This window comes from Syngnathus typhle, linkage group LG22 (genome assembly GCF_033458585.1).
Source record: "Syngnathus typhle isolate RoL2023-S1 ecotype Sweden linkage group LG22, RoL_Styp_1.0, whole genome shotgun sequence".
Taxonomy (NCBI): domain Eukaryota; kingdom Metazoa; phylum Chordata; class Actinopteri; order Syngnathiformes; family Syngnathidae; genus Syngnathus; species Syngnathus typhle.
In genome coordinates this window covers 2809408-2831052 of record NC_083759.1, presented here as the reverse complement: position 1 = coordinate 2831052, position 21645 = coordinate 2809408, and the positions used below count along the sequence as shown (strand labels likewise).

Here is a 21645-nt window from a genome sequence, read left to right as displayed (position 1 = left end):
GATAAATCATCCATTTTATTTGACTTTAGAAGAGGCTTCAGGTAGCTCGCCGCCAAAGGGCTCTTTAGCGCGTATGTAGCTGTGGGCATTGCTTGAAGTGCTTTCCATTAGTCCAGTTAGGACGACATCTGTCATGAAAGCAGCTTCACACACGTCCGGGGCCAAAGTAGCCCCTAAGCAGCCTACGAGGCACTTGCGCCGGTCTCGTTCCCGATGGCAGTCAGGAGAAAATCCCAGAGGGGATGTTTGTTCTTCAGACCCTCTCAAGCACCCTATTTGGACTTGTCTTTACATTCATGTCCAGTAAGTCTCCTCTTTAAGCTGATTTGCTTTGGAGATAGCTTGGAAAGCTTTTGAGATATTTAAACCCTCCTCTCTCTCGGAGAATCTGGAGCTTACAGACGGATGACCGCTCCATTAAGATTATCATATCCCAACTCGACTTTATATCTTCATGTTGGGGGCGCTCTGTCAGAAGCGACGATTTCAGTTGTGGAGCTCAAAACGGCTGACAAGTCTTCTAGTTCTTTTAGTTACCGTATTTTCCACACGATAAGGCGCACCTAAAAACCTCCAATTTTCTCAAAAGCTGACAGTGCGCTTTATAATCCGGTGCGCCTTATATATGGACCAATATTGAGTCACTACAGCAGGCGTGTCCAAATATATGGATTTACATATGGACAAAGTTTTAAAATGGCCCATTCATTGAAGGTGCGCCTTATAATCCAGTGCGCTTTATAGTGCGGAAAATACGGTAAATACAAGGCTCCACCGTGTCTGCTGGCCCCTTCTCACCTCTTCATATCACCTTCTCTTGGAATTTATTACTCACTAACAAAAAAAACCCAACACAACCCTTCCCCCTCTTTGTTCTCCTCTCCATTTTGCCGTCTTTCCCCTCCCAACAAGAGCTAGGGTGGGATTTTGTGCGGCCGAATCTCGATGGAATGGTGTTGCATTACACGCGGATTATTTTAAAGGTGGAATAGTAAATAGCAAAGTAGGTCATATTAACAGGGGAGCGACACGGAGATTCAGAAATCCCGGTTAATCCTCCTGGAAATAAATAAGGCAAAGCGCGCCGTAACTTTCGGGGTCACAAGAAACTAAATATATCCTCTTTGTTTTGTTTCGGAAAAATATTAATTTGAGAAGAAGCGGTGTGTTGCACATAAAATGTTCCTGCTGTGTGATTTTCAAACTGAAAACCCGAATAACAGTTTCTTTGCACTTTTTTTCCATTTCCCCTTCGCTCAAATCTTGCCAAGGTCTCTCAGTATTGCCTTTCTTTATCTTTGCCGTCGTCTCTCGACCTTCTTGCGGAATGCTTCGTTTCTTCTTTCACACTCGCTTTTGTCTTTGTCCACTCTTTTATTGTTTTAAGTGACTCAGTTAACCGTCACCATGTCTCTTACTGGGCCAAAGGTAAATAAAGTGTCTATGAGGAAGAATTTGTGTGTGTGTGCGTGTGTGTGTTTGCATGCAAAGGGAGCTGTCTTGTCGGCGTAACAGTTAGCAGATACAACGATGCCTCACCATGACATAAAATGTCTCTTGCATTTAGACTCACCAACACACACACAGACACACACACACGGACGACTACCTTAACTTCAAATTACTTAGTCTAGTCGGATTAGTGGCACTGTTGAATTTGGTTAAATCCACCTTTGAAGCAGTAGTGGAAGCTTTTCTCTTGTTTTCACTCTCCACACATGGATTGCTAAACAGCGGGAGCCACATGTGGTTTAGGTTAGCCGCACTTTCCCCTTTCACTGGCCCCAAACTTACCACTTATGCTTTAGCGTGGTCAAGTATCATTGGCGTTTAGCGTACACTTCTCGGTGTGTGTCCTTGCCTGGGCGTACAAGGCCATGGCCATGTTTCTGCCTGTCACCGCCATTCATTCATTCACCATTGGATAGTTTTCAATGATTGTGCATGATGAACTTTACGCAATTTTGAATTGCGCAATAATGACTCAGCACGTAAGAAGAAAAGAAACAGACACAATTCTGGAGTCATATTAACTATAAAAAATAAAAAAGTGGCACTTTTATGAAATACGAGGTGAAACGGGAGGATATGATTTAGAACAGGGGTGTCAAACTCGTTTTTTTCATAGCTTCTTTGGGAGGGCCATTATGACTGTCAACCCAAATAAATGCATGAGCACATCGTTATATAGCGACAAAACAAATTGACAAATAAGTCGTTTTCAAATCAGACGAGTAAAAACTAGTCAAGTATTTTTTTTAGAATTATTAAAAGTGATAACAATTGGCAATTCTAGTAATGACACACAAATTTGATGCACAAATTGTTTTCGCGGGCCACATCAAATGATCTGGCGGGCCGTATCTGGGCCCCCGGGCCTTGGGTTTGATACCAGCGATTTAGACGATAGGTGGGTAGAGAGCTGCGTGTGTGGGAGTGGAAGCAATCGCGACTTGGAGTGTGATAAGGAACTCTGAAAGAACATAGCAAAGTGACACAAACTTGCAGCTGCACTCTTTCATTCCTGAGTTGCTTCATATCTGCTGATAAGAGGGGGAGGAGGGAAAGTTTGTGATTGATAGAGCTCAGGCAACCCCCCCCCCCGTCCCTCCGTCCTACTTCTTGACGAAATACTTAGTCACACATGTGGGAACCAGACCAGGCTGGAGTCGGGGTGTATGACTTTAATCTAGAATCATTAGCCTACTTTCAATCTGAGTGTAGAGAAATGGACTTTGACCCACAATCCCGTTAGGTGTATTTGCTTACTCTGCTAACTGGCTGCAAACGAAGAGTTCACTGGTTTCTAGTCTGAGGTCACTTTGTTTGTGTTTCAGGGGTCTGTTTCTCTTTCGCATTCTTTCGCTTTTGGCAGGCCCAGTAAGATGAAGTGGAGGGTAAAATGACTACTTAAGTTCCGTAATGCCGTGACTAACTTCTCGTGTAATGGCCGGCTGGCGGCAAATGAGTCACAAATTGTTCATGAGTTGGTGGACAAATTGAAGCAGTTTTTTTTTTTTTTCTCAAAGTAGATTTAGCAACAAATATTTCCATTGCACCAGCGAGACTTGTTTTGACGTGTGTTCAAAAAGATTTTAATCACTTTTTGATGAAGCTGGGAAGAGTTTGATGAGGTGGCTTTGTGTGCTTGTGTCTGGAATGTGAGGTTATTTGATTTTTCTTTCATTTAACCTCGGCTTTTTTTTTTTGGTATTTGAGGTATTTTGTCAAGGCTTGATTTAGTTTTTTTTTTTTTTTTTATCAAATTCCAGGGAACAATTGTTTTGTGGAGTCCTCCCAAGGATGATGTGAACATAAAATACTCCATTTTATTTCTTCACTATTTGTCCTCCTTATTGAAAATCCAGTTTTTGGTTGGTGATGGTGGACAGCGGAAAAAAACCCTGTAAATTTAAAACAAAAAAAACAGAATGACACGCTTGTCTGTGTGATACTTGCTCCCTGTTGACTTCGAGGTTGTTCATTCATTATGCATGCGGAGATTTCCGTTAGCCTAAACGACAGGTCAGAGTTCGATGCTCCTCTCTGACAGACGGACGGACAGATATGCGCTTGCTTTTGCAGAAGGGTTGAATCTCAATGGCCGCCATTAACCCTTTCACCTGCCTCATGCACACGGAGAGCCTGTTTACCTGCACAAAGTGTTTTGTAGTGCGTACGTGTGTCGAGTTGCGGGTTGATGAGGGGGGGGTGGGGCACATTTGACACAATTGCTCTATGAAGGATCCACTCTGATGAAAAAGTAGAAAGGCAAAACATTGTTGTTAAAGCTCAATAGCTTTCAGTCTTTTAAGTGACTACATCTTTTTTTTTTATTTCCATTTTAACAACAGTTGCGCCGAGCTTTTTCAGGCGAAGCTTGCCCGAACACAATCCTCGGCAAAAAGAATTCAAATTGATTCAGTCTCTGCCGAGTTGAGGTGGCAGAACCGGAGAACTTGTGGTTACGTGATGCTGATGGCTTGTCATTTGAGTGTCTCTATAATCCCATCTGTTACAACCCCCTGGTAAACTCCTGCAGCACTAGTGCACATATGGAACACACACACACACAGGTTACAGCTGGGAGAGTCCCGTCACCGTGCAACCCATCCTCCTTCCTTCCACCTCCCCGCAGGGCCTCAGGACTGGTCCAGGTGTCCATTCTCCCCCCTCTCTTCCCTCCACCCTGACCCTCTTTGCTCTTTTTCCACACTTGTCTGCTTCCTCTCCATCTGTCCTGTCTATGTTTGACATGGTTTTGGAGCAGCGACAGATTCCTCACATGCGGCGTGAGGAATGAATGCGATACAGAAAAGAACATGCAGACATGACACCAAAGTGTGACATAGGTTGGACCCAGTTCACATTTGGGTGAGCAAAAGTATCGGAACACGTTGTTCATCCTTCAGGTGCTCATAATATCTGCCGTCATTATGTTAAATCAGGGTTGTTAAACTTGTGTTTCCTTCGGCGGGCCATTGAAATCCAAATAAATGTGTGGATGTCTCATGTATAGTGAGTAACTCGTTCTCAAAACAGAGACCAATAAAAATTGTTTAAATATTTAAAAAAAAAAAAAGAAATGCTAGCCATATAGCTAATTTTTCAAAAGTGAAAACAATTTGTAACTTTAGCGTTGACATATTTATTTGATGCACAATTTGTCTTTGCGGGCCGCATAAAATGATGTAGCGGGCCGTATCTGGGCCCCCGGGCCTTGTGTTTGACACCTGTGCATTAAATAGAAGCACAATAAGAAAATTACAAAAAGAGTAGGACGGCGAGTGTAAAGAGCAAAGCACCAAATAAAAGAAAATCCTCTCGTTTTGTGCCGTTTCAGCTTCTAGGAGCTCTGAATACAGCTTATTAAGCAGAGACCAAGCGCGTGTGTGCGCATGCATGTAAGTGTGTGTGTGTGTGTGTGCACGGGCGACAGCGTGATTTATTGAAACACACCTCGGTGGAAGAACTGCAATGATGAGACTGAGAGTTGGGAGTAGAAGTTGCCCCCCACACACACACACGCACACACAGACAAGACAGAGCTAAGCCAAGTTTTTTTTATTGTATTACAGAGACCAGCTTGTATCAGAGGGGAGGCAAAGAACGAGTGTAGAGAGTGAGAGGTGAATTCATTGTGAGGTCTCTGGTAGAATATTGTTTTCAAAGTCCCCGCCCCTCCTACTTTTCCTCCCCAGCATTCTATTCCCCTCCAGTGTCAGTCCTCCTCTTCATATCCCGTATTTTCCGGACTATAAGGTGCACCTATAAACCTAAAATCCGACCGTGCGCCTTATATATGGACCAAATTCCTAAATTTAAACTGGCCCGAAGCATTGTGTCATGAAATCAATCACAAGTGGCCTGCTGAAGACTATCATGAATCAAAAAGATGATGGATCATTATTTTGTGATTATAAAATCATTTGTTGCGTCTGAAGTTGAGGAAAAAAAAGATAAAATGGAGAATGATTTGGATTAAAAATCTGACATGATGCATTAATGGTGCGCCTTATATAAGGACAACGTTTTAAAATGGGCCATTCATTGAAGGTGCGCCTTATAGTCCGGAAAATACGGTATATGCTTACCAATTGCATTCAACAGATGACACGGAGTGTGTAGATGGAGCGACTTAAATGGAGGAAGATAAAGAGCCAAGAAAAGTATACCCCCCAAAAAATAGGGAGAGCCTGAAAGTGGGGAAATGACACACATCGGCAGGAATAAAGGGAGAGAAATAGAATGTGACAGACAGATAGGAGCGAGAGATTGAATAGATAAATGAGATTTATCTATAATGAAATCAGCTCGAGTCGGTCGGAATGGTGGAATGTGCACCATTCAGCCTTTCTGCTGTTACCGACAGATTTAGCCTTTTTAATATTCTAAACATCAAGTGGTGTGTTTGTTACACGAGCTGCGAGGACGCTTACTCAATGCTAACTGCAAAAGTTAACTTTTATTTCGGGAGAGACGAGCTTCTGTTGATTATTATGAGCGAGTAAATACAGATTATTAAGGTTAAGGAAGCCGATAACTGATATTCATTTGCAGTAAAAAAAAAAGGAAAACTGGCACTTTTTTTTTAAAATAATGCAAACATTTAAATATATTTAAATGCCAAAATGTCCATTAAACAGCAGATTTTCAGATGTAATTTATTTTTTATTTTTAAACACATGACAACTTTATTTTAAAATTAAGCCATAAGATGCAAAAGAATATGTAGTTTTTTTAAACACGTGACTTTATTTGAAAACTGAGTCTTAATGTGCAAAAGAATACTACTCCAAGCATGTTTGTATGGACATTTACTCTTCCCAAGTCCACTCCTTACACACAATCACATCGCCCCAGGCCAACACTCACACATCCACATTCACATCCACACTCAAATTGCCCACGGCTGTGCATTCAGTCCAAGGAAGCTGCTTTTTGCTCTTCAACTTGTTTGAGTGCCCCCCCCCCCCTTTTTTTTTTTATTTCCGCACCCTTGGCATACCATCACACACTCCGAGAGATATGTGCAGGCATACATGCACATTTTAAATCTTGCCTCTACAGACTTCAACTCCTACGAGCATGGCACCATTACACACAGTACATATTTTTCCAACAAAAAACATTTTTGCATCGTGTGTACCTGCTTCAATTAAAACGACATTTATTTGACTTCCATTTTTTGGGCTTAAAGACTATTAGTGTAGACGTGAACATTTAAAGCAGGTGATCCCTCTCTCGGTCTCCATGCCGCTCTAACTGGCTCTCCCAGCGATGAACAAAACATCCTGTCCACATGGATTACTTACATTAACATGGGCAAGAAGAAGACTGTGCTCTTCAAAGAATGGCCTTTTTTTGTTGTTATTCCGTAACTATCCAAAGTGGAGCAAGCCTCTTCTCCTTGAAAAAAAAAAAAAAAGAACTCAATGTTATCTTGATATCTTAAAAGATTTTTTTTATAATTTTCAAATTCTAAGAGGTGTCGTGATGAAAATGTATTCATAGATTGGATTTTGACAATGCAGCCAGTCTTCACATGTTTTCCATTATCAAGGTCCACTAACAGTTCAGGGAACAAACACAAACCGTTTTAATTAATTGGCACGTCATTTGGTACGGATTAGCTGTGAGCTTGTCAGAATGTTGAGGGAACAAAGGAAGATGAAGGCTATGGTGGGGGAAAAGTTCCAGAATTTCAGCCTATCAGGATATAATAAAAAGATTCAAACCTTTTATCATCTTCTTGTTGCACCATTGGAGTGTACTTTGGCGATCATGTTCAGTGTCTCAAGGTCTCGCGGACTTGGAAAAGGATGCGTGTATGCTTCAGTGGTGACCTCTTCTAGTTGTCCTTCCCCTAATGGTAAAATGTAAAAAGGCCCTTTGGCAGAATCCATGGCTGAGAAGGAACCAGGACACGGGTCTGGTGTCCCGGGGCAACAGGGCAAAAAAAAAAAAATCATCACTCCCCATGAAACTGACACATAGCTGCCCCCCCCCCCTCCTGTCCTCCACCACCCAGAAAAGAATTTTCAGTCTCTTGGGTTTGTATTGAAGTCCACACGCAACCCATTTAGTTGTGATCAGCATTCAGTCGCCGCAAATACCTTGAGTTGTTTTCAAGGCCATGCAGGATTCCTGTATGACAAAAGTGTTTTCTTGTTCATTATATATATTTTTTCTGACACATTTATGCGGAGACGCCGCAGAGCAATTCATGAATTACCGTCCTCAAATCAATGGTCGGGTTTCTCTGACAAGGTCGGGGAACGGTTTCTGCTTACAGGAGACACTTTTGGCTGTCAGATGGAATACAAGTGATCGCCATATTTGTGCAAGCGCGGAAAAACGATAAGAGTATGCGTGTTTAACCGGGGGGGGGGGGGGGACTTGTGTCCTTGTTCATCATGTGTTTGTGTTTTGTATTTGGGTTCTTTTATGACAACACCGCCATTTAGAACATTACAACCCAGTGCCATTAACTCCCTCGTCAAAATGGCTGACAATAAAAGAGTGTTAATCGATTTAGAAAATGAACACCGACATCACTTTGAATAATCGTGTCGTGAAGGGAAGTTATACATCTCAAACTAGCTTGTATATTTGTTTGTTGTCCTCGTTGTGAGCATGAACTGAGACAGTGGAACAAAGCCAAAATGGCCACATTGAACAATACTGTCTGGGTTTTCGTGGATGCGTCAGCCCGAGGCACTGTCATCCGAGTTAGAAACCGGTTGAACTCACTCTAAGAACGTTTGAATTTCACAATGGCCACTCCCCGTCTTTAGTCACCACGCCTACGTCGTACGTTTGCTGAATTCAAATCATTTAAAGTAACATTGAATTCTAAACCGGTTTTAGAAACAGGGTCAAGCCACTTGGGATATCCAATTGGATTTTTTTTTTTCCCCAACCCTCCTACTACCAAATCTGACATCCAAACAAAATTTATTATGTTTAACTCAGTAAACCCCTGATGAGAGGTTTCTTGCCTGGCTTCTATCTGTTGGATCCCCTCATGTATTTGTTTTGTTTTGAAACATCTGAGATTTCCACCACTGCTTTATGTCTGTGCTAGGAGTGAGAAGTTACATTTCCACCAGGACTCTAAATGCTATCGTTAGCTCTCTTTTGTTGTGAGACAGAACTGTGTCACAAACACAGATAAAAGAGCTCATCTGACAATATATCTTTCATGTTTGGCTTATATAATTAATTTTTTAAACGGGTCTCACAGGTCCAACAAACATTTTTCCAATTGTTATTTTTGGTGCAGTTTCTTTTTTTAAGTCTATGATTGTATTTATTATTTCCAGTGTTTACAATTTGTTGCCCCCCCTCCCTGGGCTCCACCGCCGTCCCGCTCTGCTGTTTCAGGTTATTCTTTGTATGTTGGTGCGGGGAACCGCTTTTAGCTGGGCCAGGCTTGAACAACAGAAATGCTTCTGCTGCACTAGCACAGGATCGACTAAATCCCACCCGCTGTTCGCCGAGTAAATTGGTCAGCTTTTGGACCAACTGGAGAGGTCAGCCCGGGCAATTTAGTCTACCCGACAACTGATAGCGATATTTTTCTCCTGATAGTAGGAATCGTCCTCATCTCAGGTTTCTCATAATTTACCCCCCTATTTCAATTTGAGTGTGTGGGTTGGCATTTAACGTGGGTTTGTTCTCTGCTTATCTCATCCACTCCAGACCTGTTTTCCAGTCCAAAACCTTAGCTCCGGTCCAATTGGCTTAAAAGAACTCCCTGCATCCTGTCCGCCCAGTGATCAGCCGATTCAAATGTTCCTCAATGGCGAAAGCATTATGTTGTCGTATTACAGTCACGATTAAAACACGGATGTTAGGGAGATAAAGTGATTCATGCTTGAAACGGAAAAAAAAAAAGCTAACGTTGCTCCTGAGTCAGTCAGTCAGCATTTTGAGGTCAAGGGTGCGGTAAAAAGGGAGGAGGGAACTCGCTGGTTCAGACATGTCGTTTGGGGATTTCGATACGAAATTACCAGCTGTGCTCTCAGTTCTGAGAGCGGAGCTAAGGGTTGCCAAAGGGCTTAATCGTCCCCCCCCCCCTTTCTCCTCATTCGGAATCATACATAGCTTCTGATGGTGGAGTTACACGATGCCGTCATCCGCTCGCCACTTTGCTGCGGTGGCAAATGTTTACCTTGTCATGCTTGACGGAACACTCCATCTTGCCAAATTTCACAATGCCTTCCCGTATTTTATGGCGAGCTGTTGACTGAGCACTTCGAAGTCGTACCACAACGATTAGAGACATCATGCGGGCAACCGGGCTAAGTGTCGACTTTCCTGGGAAGAGGACTGAAATCTGACCCCCTCCCGCCACCCCTCCTGGATTTTTTTGGGTGAACTCACGGGTAGCAAAGGCACAAAAGGGGGGGGATGGGTCGTGAAGATAAGCCTCGGGGTCTTTTTCCCAATCCTGTCTGGTCTCCTCGGCACCAAGAATTGTCCGAGACATAACATTCCAAGGCCTGTCAAGTTCCTAATAAAATGAATGCATCTTCGATTTGCTTTGAAGCAAACCTTTGTCCAAACCTTCAGAACGAGGCCAACTTTTGGGTCTCAAAACGCTGAAACATGCAGCGAACGAGGTCATAGCTGCTCCAAATAACGACATCAGCCCCTTGGAAGCTTTTTATCAGTACATTACAAATAATGATTACAATTGCTGCAAGTTGTGTCGGAGAGGGGAAATCAAAAATGGCTTTAAACCCCAAGAGAGGGACAGGACGAGGTTGAGGGAGGATAGTTGGGAGGGCGGAAAGGGCCAGAAATGAAAAACACACATTTGCTCTTTTACTTTCAATGGAAACTCCTGAATCAGCAGAACACACACTTGTGAGCACACACATCATAGATTCAATTACAGCATTGTGAGATGAAGGAGAAATTCTTCTGCCTTCAGCATTACCAATTAAAGTACAGCTCTGAGTGTGTTCATGTGTGTTTTTCCAGTGCCAGTTGTGTGTATTTGGTTATATGACTGCACATGCTAGCGTGTATGTGTGTGTTGGTTCCCTGGCTTTGATGGCACTGTGCTGCAAGGGCCACTGAAGCGTGACAGGAGAAAGAGCGAGGAGGGCGTGTGTGTTCGTAGGAGTGTGTGTCCGCCTCTGATGTCACCTTGTATCATTTCAGGTTAATTTCACCTATTGTCAGACAAGGGGTGCAGAAGACAAAAGCAAAGATGACATGGAGCAAATGATAAGATGGAACTTTGCGCACAATGTCAATTGTGGCTTTTTGTCTGGGAAGTCTTACGTTTCCGGAACGTGATTTTTTGCATGACATCAATTTTTCTGCAATTTGCAAATTAGTGCCATCTGCTTTCGGAGGAACAAAAACATTACAGAAACAGATCAACTTAATTATATGATTATTTTATTTTTTCATTTATTTGAAACGTCAAAAAAAATAATAAAATAAAAATAAAATAAAAATAAAAAATAAGATTATTGTACACAAATGAAAAGACATATATATATATAAAAGAAAGAGTAGCACGCAAGATATAACCAAAAAAAGAAACCATAAATCATATTCACATGCCTGAAAAGGAGTGGGAAGAAGTATAACTTAAACTTGGTTAAAGAAAAAAAAATAAGGCTCGAAACTGAGATGAAGTACTCTGGTCTCATATATATATATCGAAGTGATTCGAAATTTATTAACTATCAATGTTTTTCATCCTAGTGCATAAATAGTCTTTACTTGAAGTCTCTTTTTCGGAGTCTTCATCTAAAATGCATTGTTTTTATTTCAAACCAGCGGATGTTATTAAACTATGACGACACCATCCTTCAGTAAATAAGTTTCACATGAGTGATGCAGATGAATTTTATTGTTTTGACTGCGAGTAACAATGGAGGAGAGGAAATGAATACCAAAAGCATGCAAAAAAAAAAAAGTTTCTGCATTTTGATGCACTCCTGAAGTTTCTCTAATTTCAGACAACTCGAATATTCAACAGCTTCCATAATGCTTCAATATGTTTAAGTTATAGTAGCAGAAATCAAGATTTAGCAAACGAACCAACGATAACCTATCTCATAAGAGTGATCCAAGTTAATTATGAGCTATTAACATGGTTAACACGCTCTGTTGGAGGCTCCCATGGGGTAACCTAGATAGAACCGTGTTTCACTTGCGATTGACCTTTTGGAGGTCGGGGTCATTTACAAATAACTGCAAAATCATTTTGAGTGACAGGGACAAATGTCTTGCCGCCGTTGAAAATTGCACCCGTCCTTTGTCACCTATATTGCCCCCTCTGCCCTTGAGCGCTTATCAAATTTCTCTAATTATTTTATTATGCAAATGAGTCGCCATTATTTCATTAGCTAGGCAGCCAATCCCAGAAGCTGATTAGGAAGTGATTAGCATGCAGTCGTTTTCTCTCGCTCAGTGTCCTTGTGAATGGAGTAATGGGCAAGGGGCATAATGACCCCATCTGGATACAAGCTCGTGCTTATACTTTGAAATTTGTTCAAACCGTACACACATGGTGTTTAAATGTACTTAAAAAGGACGGCAGACACTTTTATTGCATCCCATTTTAATTGTTGCTTTTGTTGAGTTTTGCTCAATGTGTGTGATCTCATGCCCCTCCCACTTGTAAAGTTTAACATGGTGGGAATTTACCTCATCAATCTCCTGCCATCTGGTATTTCACTTCCCCTCTTGTGTTCCAATTTCAAGTGTAGAAAGCACACGATTGATATACAAACCTTCGAGTAAGTCGATAACATGAGCCCGCCATTAAACCTCGTTGTAGCGCAGTGGTGTAGGATTATACGTTGGTGAGACTTTCTCCAATTTATGTCGTTACATGAGACCGATTTGTTTTGCAATTTGTGATATTATTTGCCAAACGCTCGACGAGACTAAAATCTCTGTTGTGATGAGGAATGAATCGTTGGCATGAACGTTTGGAGGAAACCAGGCAACGCTCATTACCGTATTTTCCGCACTATAAAGCGCACCTAAAAACCTCCAATTTTCTCAAAATAGTCAGGTGCGCCTTATATATGGACCAATATTGAGCCACTACAGCAGGCGTGTCCAAAGTCCGGCCCACGGACCAAATGTATATATCTGCCGTGTCCAAATATATGGATTTATATATGGGCAAAGTTTTAAAATGGGCCATTCATCGAAGGTACCCCTTATAATCCGGTGCGCCTTATATATGAGCAAAGTTTTAAAATGGGCCATTCATTGAAGGTGCGCCCTATAATCCGGTGCGCCTTATAGTGCGGAAAATACGGTACCTGACCATATCATCTCCGCAGTTGATGATAGCATGTTGTTTAAAAAAACCTACTCCAAAGTGCTCTTGACCTTAGACTGGGCCGATGTCTTTTCCCAGCACAATAATGACAAGATGCAAAGTGGCTTCAGGACTGAATGTTCTTGAACCCACACTTGAATCCGATTGAGGAGATCTGAAGAGATCCAAAAATGGCTGTGCGCACATGCTCTCCATCAAGTCTGATGGATTATAAACCGTGTTGCAAAGAGGAATGAGCAAACTGTGGATAGTTTCCAGATGCACCATGAATACCTTTTAGACAGTGCTGTGTTTGATTCCAATAGATTACATGGCTATACCTTATAAAGTGAAGCTGTCTAAGTCCCTAACCTCAAATCTACACAAGGTTACTGTGGACTCAAAGCAGGGCCATGCACACTTAGCAGAGAACTACCAGACAGCAACATGTAAACTGACGCACAAGCGGCGGGGGTCACAAAGTCATCACATTTCAAGATCAGCAGAATTAGCGTTCCGAGTTAAGCTGAAAAATGCGTGTTGTCAGTGGCCCACTCCACGCACAAAGTGGCATCTCCACGAATTAACTCGTTGTGACAAAGACTTAACAAAACCGAACGGAACTGGACTGAAATGCACGGGGCCCGGGCTGGTTTTTCCCCAAAGAACGCCAAGAGGAATGTGATCCAATGCGTCTCGGAGGCCGTGAGTCACAGCCAGCGATGCGGCCGGCAGCCCAAAACAGTCACTTAGTTTGACGTTAACGCGTTTCTCCCGCGGCAGCGGCTGTCTCCTCTTGGTCTCCCACTGGAGCTCCCACTCGGATCGGTGGGGGATCTCAAGGCCTGTCGTTATGCTCGACATCATGGCACGCTGCAGCCCGCCCGCCCTAGGTCGCCGTAGCGATAAAGCAAGATGTACCAGAAGATGAGATGGTTTAGAACGAAAAGAAAATTTGCATTCTCCACAGCGTTCATGTGAAATTGTCTATTAGTTCATTTGCATTCAAGTTTTCTTTTTTTTTTTTCCACATTTTTTAATCTTGTGCTGAACAATGGATCATTATGATCTGCAAAGCTGGTTATTAGTCACTTAATCGATCATCTGCTGTCATGTTTGGTCTCTTGGTTTGATGAAACCGAATCCTGGATGGTATTTATCGACACCATATTGCAGCTAACATGAGGAGTCATCTAATCCTGGTCCCCGCTAACAATTAAAGACTTGTATCAGATGGTACTTAACTTTTCTTTTGTACCATGCCTCGGAGCTGTGTTATTAACACAAAGCACGTAAAGCTCCGAGGTCAATGAATCAGACGGCCGCTTGTAATCAGCGCGCCGTTCCTATCAGCCACGTATCATCGCGAGTTGATTGGGTCTGCTGGCCACCAGGGACAAGCAGCGTCTCTCTGTATTAGCCAGACTTCCTGTTTAGAAGAGTGGGGGGTGCTGTCCCTGTTCCTGCAGCGGCCAGCTCACACACGCCTGCCCAGAGGTGGTGATGGGCTCAGATGATCCGCTTGAAGGCTGCTGATGATTGAGTCAGGGGTGATTGTGTCTAACCTTGATGGATGACTGTTGGAGCTCCCACTCGTGGTGCTCTATTAATCATCTCGGGAATATTACGTGGAGATGCATTGCAAAGTTTGCTCGATTACCTTTTGTCTTAATTCAAGCTTGCAGACATTTCTCTCTTCCGCTCCGTTGCCAAATCGTTTTTGTTCTGCTTCCACAGGAAGCTGCACGTTTGACGATGGCTTCTCCAAATGTGACTACCAACAAGATCCTTACGACGACTTTGACTGGACTCACATCAACACCCAGGAAGTGCCCTACATATCCCCATACCTGCCCAAAGGTGAGACTACCGTATATTTCGGACTATAAACCGTGACTTCTTTTGCAAATTCTGAGTTTTAGCTGGTGCGCCTTATAGTCTGAAAAGTACGGTATATATTTTTTTCTTCATTTGCAAATATGTTCAGAATGACTAATTATGTGGAAACAACCAGTTGAAGAATTTGGTAGTGTAATTTATTTTTTAATTCCAACAGTGTGTATCGCCACATTTTCTTACTTTGCCGCCATTAAGAGGATTTTTCCGTGATATTTGTCCTGGTCTCACACTAGTAAAGCAATTAAAACACATTCTACTCACACTCCCCCCCCCCCCCCCCCCTTTCCCCCCCTCTGTAATCTGTTGTGTTTTTCCATGATGGTGATGATGAGGGGGGAATTAAAATTCTTGCCTCGGGGTTGAGGGTCTAATTAAGAACAGGAGGTCATTAATCAAAAGAGGGGAACAGGGAAGGTTGCCCACTTTACAATGTGAAAAGTAAAAACACGCATGCAATGTTGAGTAGCTGGATCCACAGTGATCGCAGCTGGAAAAGATTGACTTTGTTACCATGACAACGCAACGCTATAAATATGTCTTGCTTATCGTTATTAAAAACCAACCTCTCTGGCATTTAGCTAACTCTTATAGAAGTGTCTGTTAAGTACTCCTGGAAGGGTTCTGGCAATTTTTTGCAATGGCGATAAGACTCATCCGTGTTATCGCCACGAGATTTGGTGTTGGCGCCACGGCACTACGCTGGCTGGCATTTCGCGAAGCGTGCCAGTCGAACATTGACAGGCTGAGACGGCGTGAGTCACCCAACCAAAGTAGGTACTCCTGACTCACGGTGTTGTCAGCGAGCCCCACTTCAAACCTATTTGGCTTCTCGTCACGTCTCTTTTTTTTTTTGCCATCTGTGGAGGAGGAGAACGGAACAACAGGCTTGGAGGTGCAAAAATGCTGTTACTTCAATTTCTTCCAAATAAATATTTATTTATATTGCAAGCTTAATACTAAAAGGAAGATGTTATTGTTGAAGAAAAAGGCGTCATCCGTTTTAACTTCGCAATTTTCCGGCTCTGATGTGACAGATCTAGGTCTTAATTCCGTCTCAGGGGTATTTTTAGCTTTGCTACTTTGTGTCGTCATTCCATTAATGTCCGTTTTCGACATCAGCATTTAAAAGACAGGATATTGGCAGTTTTACAGTTTGGTGGTAGAAATGTTCCGTTAACCTCACATACATAAGAGAACGGCATTTTTGTCTTACGGTTGTTCCCTCCCGAGACTTCATCAGAATCAATTTGTTTTACCCGTTCAAAAAGTTGCTCCAATTTAGTTGTATCAAGTGAAACCTATCATGCCATGGCATGTGTTGTGACATATCTAGGTCTGTGACTGATCCCTGTATTTTTAGCTAGCGCACAAACTTGGCATCTTCAATCCACCTCGTGTCATCAAGTATCAGAAGGAACAGCAGTGACACCTATTGCGTGTTTTGCAAGACTAATATTAGAGCGTTTCTCAAGACCACGTGCATGGCGTCCAGTTTGGATCAAGTCATTCTGCTTCCTGTTAGTTGTTTTCAAAATTCAAGTAGGATCACTCATTAAAAAAGAAAAAAAAAAGTAATTGAGAGACACAACTGTCAGTGTGTACAGAGACCAATGATTGACATACAGTGCTCGTGGGTGCTGCCAATGTACCGTATTTTCCGGACTATAAGGCGCACCTAAAAACATAAAATTTTCTCAAAATCCGACCGTGCGCCTTATAATCCGGTGCGTCTTATATATAGACCAAATTCCTAAATTTAAACTGGCCCGAAGCATTGTGTCATGAAATCAATCATAAGTGGCCCGCTGAAGACTATGAATCATGAATCAAAAAGACTATGGATCATTATTTTGTGATTATAAAGTCATTTGTTGCGTCTGAAGTTGAAATCAAAAAGATCAAATGGAGAATGATTTGATTTGGGAATATTATTGCATATATCAACCGTTTTTCCTTTGTCCAGGTTCCTACATGTACGTGGACGTGTCTCAGTATGAAGTCGGGGAGAAGGCCAGGTTTCAGCTCCCGGTGATGAAGGAGAATGACACTCACTGTATTGACTTCAACTATCTGCTCACCAGCGCTGATGGCTCCAGTCCCGGGACGCTTAATGTCCTAGTGAAGGTATTATATATCTTTATTTCACCAATAATATGCGGAATAATAATGATTATTTTGGTTTGGTTCCTTCCTTGGGTCTGCAGGTTAACAAGGGTCCCCTTGCCAATCCGATCTGGAATGTAACAACATACACCGGTAAGGCACAATGAAAATCTCATGTGGTTAACATTTCTTACAGCGGGGTGACACTTGACCTCTGTTGACTTTTCAGGTAAAGACTGGCTGAAGGCCGAGCTGGCCGTCTCCACCTTTTGGCCCAATGAATACCAGGTAAACCGCCGTCTCCTTTTAACACTAACATCTGTGTTTGCTGATTTTTGTTTGTGCAAATGTATTGGAACAGCTGGCAGGAAGTTTTGTTTGATTTTATTGTGCGGGAATTGAGACCGTTGAGTTGGATGATTGGAATCGATTGTGAGGGTTTTTTTTTTTGCTGTCAAACCAGTTTGGATGTCTAGATAATGACTAAAAAAGTACTTTGAGTTTTTTTTCTTTGGTGTTCACATGGACATAGCAGACGCTACACACAGCTTCAAAAACAAACATCTCATGCTGTGAGGCATGCTAGTGATTTATTTGTGTTGACTGAGGCTCAGGAGGTGACGATCAGGCAAGAAAGACGTAGTGCCAAGCCATGGGGGTTGACCGTGCGCTTGCATTGGTGTCCCCGATTGCTGCATTTATTTTGTGTTTTGAAAGTCAGTATGGAAAACAGTCAAGAATATATGTGTACGTTTTGGCAAATTTTAGAGGTTGGTGTCGTTTGCAGATATCGAAATAGTTGAAGGGTGTCGCTGCAGATGAGTGTCATGCGCAAACACTTCCTGATTGAAATATCTAGCCTTGGGAGCCAATCTTGGGTGCGACTGTAAAGTGAAGGGTGGAAGAATCTTCCAAATGACCCATCTGGTGCCCATGCCTCACCCATCTCCCCCCCCCCCCGGTGACCGAGGGGAGAAGTAAACGCAAGTGTCAACATGTTGTAATTGAACGTAATCAATTCTTGTTTGCTGAAGGCTTACGGAGTTTTTTCAGGGTATGAAAGCGGTTCTTTGGGTGGAGGTGATGATGCCACCGTCTCATGTTCAAACATGCTTCTGTTGGCATTTCAGCTTGCATGATAATGAGGCCGGGGAGGTAAAGGCCCGCACTTGCGCAAACGATATTCTCCAATGATCAGATTCATATTTTAGCTTTTTGCTTGTGCTCCTGTGAGTCGTTTTGAGTTGGTCGAAGCCAAGGCAGCTGTGAAAGCGTGTTCTCGCCGAGGGTGATGAATAGCAGCAACTGGTTCTTTCCCTCTCAAAATTGTCCATACATGTGAATGGTTGTTGCAAAAAAAAATGCAATTGATATTTGTTAGTAGAGCCAAAAAAATATTTATTATAATTATTTCTGTAAATTATCGACGTCATTATTTTCTATTGCAGTATTTCTGCCTTCTTCCCTATTTTTTTTTTTTTTAAATAACTTGCTGGTGTATTACTTCTATATAGTGTCGAAACGGCGATTTATCGTCTCCCCTGCCATGGTATGTGTCAAATTGGAGGTCACATTGGTCTCACAGTCTGGCCACATTAATGCAGATTGGGAAAAAGAAACCGTGAGAATGCAATGAAATGGGAAAGCGTAAAGAGAGAAGGAGCGACGCGGAATGAGAAGCATACAGTGTATATACTAAGGTTTCTTCTTCTGCCTTCCTGCAGTGGCTTCTATTAGTTTTTTTTAATCATTTATCTGTCAGGTGTTTTATGTGTACCGAAGGAGATTACTGTGGTCCAACAGGAAGAACTATTAATCTTGGCGGGTTGTTGGACTGAATATATAAATCCAAGCAGCAAGAGATGTAGTCATATTGTTATCTAGCCCTCCTCAGGGGTGTTCGCCAACTTCATCTCGTTGTAACTTTTGTACCTCGATTTCATGTGAACAGCAACACACTTAAAATACCGTAAATTTCGGACGATAAGACTTTTTTTGCAAATTTTGAACCTGGAGTCACGGGTTTTAGCTGGTGCGGTTTATAGTCCGGTGCGGCTTATAGTCCGAAAATTGCGGTAGTTAAAAAGAAAGATAATAAATAATGGTAATAACTAATTTCTATATGCCTAATGCCCCCCCCCCCCCCCCCTTCTCTGCCCACAGGTCATATTTGAAGCGGAGGTATCGAACAGGAAAACCGGCTTCATCGTTATAGATGACATTCAGGTGCTCAGCTACCCATGCGGTGAGTCATTAGCATGCCGGCAATTAGTTGTAGTTCGCTGAGTCGACGCTTATAGCTTCGGCCACTAATTAGACTGGACCGGGGATGGTTTCTGTCGCAGTCCAACGGACAGATAAGTGGGAATGAGCGGAAGGTGACTCGGGGAAGGCAGGGATGCGGCGAGAGGAGACATGTTGTAAAAACACGGGAGGGAAGACGGCGAGGAAGGAGAAATTGGGATGGGTGAAGCGGGAAATGAAACGGTATTAGGTCAATCGTGGAGACGGAAGATTCTGACCACTCAGCTCTCTTTCTCTTAATGCGCACACACACGCGCAGTGAACAGTAGCCGACTTGTCCTGCGCTGACAGCAAAGTGATGAGGGTCACGCTCCTTTTTAAATTCACGTTACGTTCTAACCCCCCCCACCCCCTCTTGCTGTTTCCGCACTGCCACTCGTGCACAAGTTCATCCGAAAAAAAACTCGACGGGCAAGAATGAAAGCAATCGAAGCCCTTTGCCGGCATACGTCAGGTCGCCCGGCCTGACTCGTAAAAAGACTTATTGATTTGGAAGTCATAATACTCGAATGTACCCCGGATTCGTACCCTGGCTCTGTTTGAGGTTGTCAAATTTTGTCAGTAAAGTGACCTGGAAGCGGTGCGAATGAATATTAAGAGAGGAGCAACTCTTCATCGAGAGCGGCAACTTCCACAGTAGAAGCATTCATTCTTCACAGCTGCATTTCAGGACACACACACACACACACAGGTTTGTGTGTCTGTGTGTGTTTGTGTGTTTTCAGCTGTTATCTATGATTGCAATCGCCTCCCTGGAATAAAAATAGACTCACAGCCTCTTCGGGGGGGTTCAAAAGGCTTATTCCATACCTTAGTGTGGTGCTTAAGTATTAGAAGCTGTGACATTGTGACAGCGATCTTAGCAGCCAGTGGCAATGTTGGGCTGCGGGAATCTTCTGACTCCTCTAAAATCTAATCGCGGTAATAGGGAACATATCGCCGCGGGTTCGAAAATGTCCGAATTGTTTGTACCTGTGCTGTGTCTTTGTGGGGAACTTGCAAAGGGTTATTAACCAATGTGGTCTGAATCCATTGTTTGATTTATTTCAGATAAATCGCCTCATTTTCTGCGTCTCGGAGACGTTGAGGTCAACGCCGGTCAGAACGCCACCTTTCAGTGCATCGCTACCGGGCGAGACACATCCAACAATAAACTCTGGCTGCAGGTAAAGACACGCAAGAATACTTGCTTCCACGATCAAGATTGTTCAACCCGTTCCCCATCTTTGTTCCATAGCGGCGAAACGGAGAAGATATCCCCGTGTCTCAGCGAAAGAACATCAACCACCGACGATTCTCCGCCTCATTCCATCTCAACGAAGTCACCAATCAGGATCAAGATCTGTATCGTTGCGTCACCCAGTCGGAGCGCGGGTCGGGGGTGTCTAACTTTGCCGGTCTTATCGTCAGAGGTGAGGCTTCATTTAAAACCCCTATCTTCTGTCTTTGCCCGATCGAAAAATGTATCTGGAATAATATTGACTCGTGTGCCTGCGCCTGCGTGTTACGCGTGCTTCATCTGTCATGTGCAGTTGACATGTGGTTAATAGGATTGTCACCCATGTGTGTTTGCCACACGATTCTTTATTCATTGACATTGAATCGCTATCCATATTCAGATTATCTCCCAGGCAGGGCAGGGGTAAAGGTAAGAGGCATCCCGGAGTGACAGAAAGGGAGGGGGCGAGGAGAATCGAGAGGGAGGGAGGGTGGAGGGGGGGAAAAAAGGTAAATGTAAATAGTCGGCTCATTATCCAGAGAATATACAGTGCTCAAAATAATGTCTGAATACGTAAACGGAGGTCTCATAGTTGTTATTCTGCAGATGATGTTGGGAGTGGTGGAAGAAATCACGACGTTTTAATAAGAAGATGAAGTTGACTCCAAAGAGAGACAGCATTTTTTTTTCATTTATTTAATATGTGACAGATGTAAAAGAAAAATAATAAAGGGTAAGTGAGCTGCACGGCAGGGTTCTCGTGTCTAATCATGAGTGCCACCCATCTAGATCACGATAATGATGAAAATACATTCGGGCTCAGCAAGTGAATGGTACACTTGAAATCAAGGGGCTCTTGCATGCTGTGAAAAAGATGTTTGTGCATCTCTGAGGGATATAAGCAAAAAAAAAAAAGATTAATCCCATCTGGATGTGCGAAGGGTATCACAATAAAGAAATGACAGCAGCTAGCGTGTATGTGCACGGGGCGCCACTTCATGTTTATTTATTAGGAATGAGAAGCTGAGGGGAAATCAAAGAAATATTGAACTTTACCTATTAATAAAGTATGCACTTTGAATATGTATGCAGTACATATGTAGATGGACGGAATCTGCATTAATACCGTGTTTACACTGTTTTTTCCCCGTTTTCAAATATATTGTGAGATCGACCGAGTTTGCGGGGAAATTAAGATATGACAAATGAAATGCCTGCGAGCAAGTACACACAGGCCCAGTCCACATATCTGCTCCGGGCTTGTCAAGATCAGCGCTAAGAACATTCCCAAAGTAAATGTTGGGAAGTCTTAAGA

At 42.9% G+C, this 21645-nt stretch overlaps 1 protein-coding gene and 1 long non-coding RNA gene across 9 annotated transcripts in view; one reads left to right on the top strand and one right to left on the bottom strand.

Annotated features, from left to right (window-relative positions):
• ptprk (protein tyrosine phosphatase receptor type K) overlaps nucleotides 1-21645 on the top strand; it is a 50551-nt gene that overhangs the window by 5099 nt on the left and 23807 nt on the right. For all 8 annotated transcript variants that reach the window (XM_061269908.1, XM_061269905.1, XM_061269902.1 and 5 more), the window contains exons 3-9: nucleotides 14543-14665; nucleotides 16668-16828; nucleotides 16909-16960; nucleotides 17037-17095; nucleotides 18971-19052; nucleotides 20162-20277; nucleotides 20349-20523. In XM_061269908.1, the coding sequence (XP_061125892.1) occupies nucleotides 14543-14665; nucleotides 16668-16828; nucleotides 16909-16960; nucleotides 17037-17095; nucleotides 18971-19052; nucleotides 20162-20277; nucleotides 20349-20523 (768 nt within the window). The remainder of the gene's footprint in view (nucleotides 1-14542; nucleotides 14666-16667; nucleotides 16829-16908; nucleotides 16961-17036; nucleotides 17096-18970; nucleotides 19053-20161; nucleotides 20278-20348; nucleotides 20524-21645) is intronic.
• LOC133146732 (uncharacterized) lies at nucleotides 6300-9818 on the bottom strand. The gene is made up of 3 exons (XR_009711415.1): nucleotides 9677-9818; nucleotides 7239-7366; nucleotides 6300-6909 (listed from the first exon to the last, which is right to left on the bottom strand). It is a non-coding gene; the product is annotated as an uncharacterized LOC133146732 (long non-coding RNA).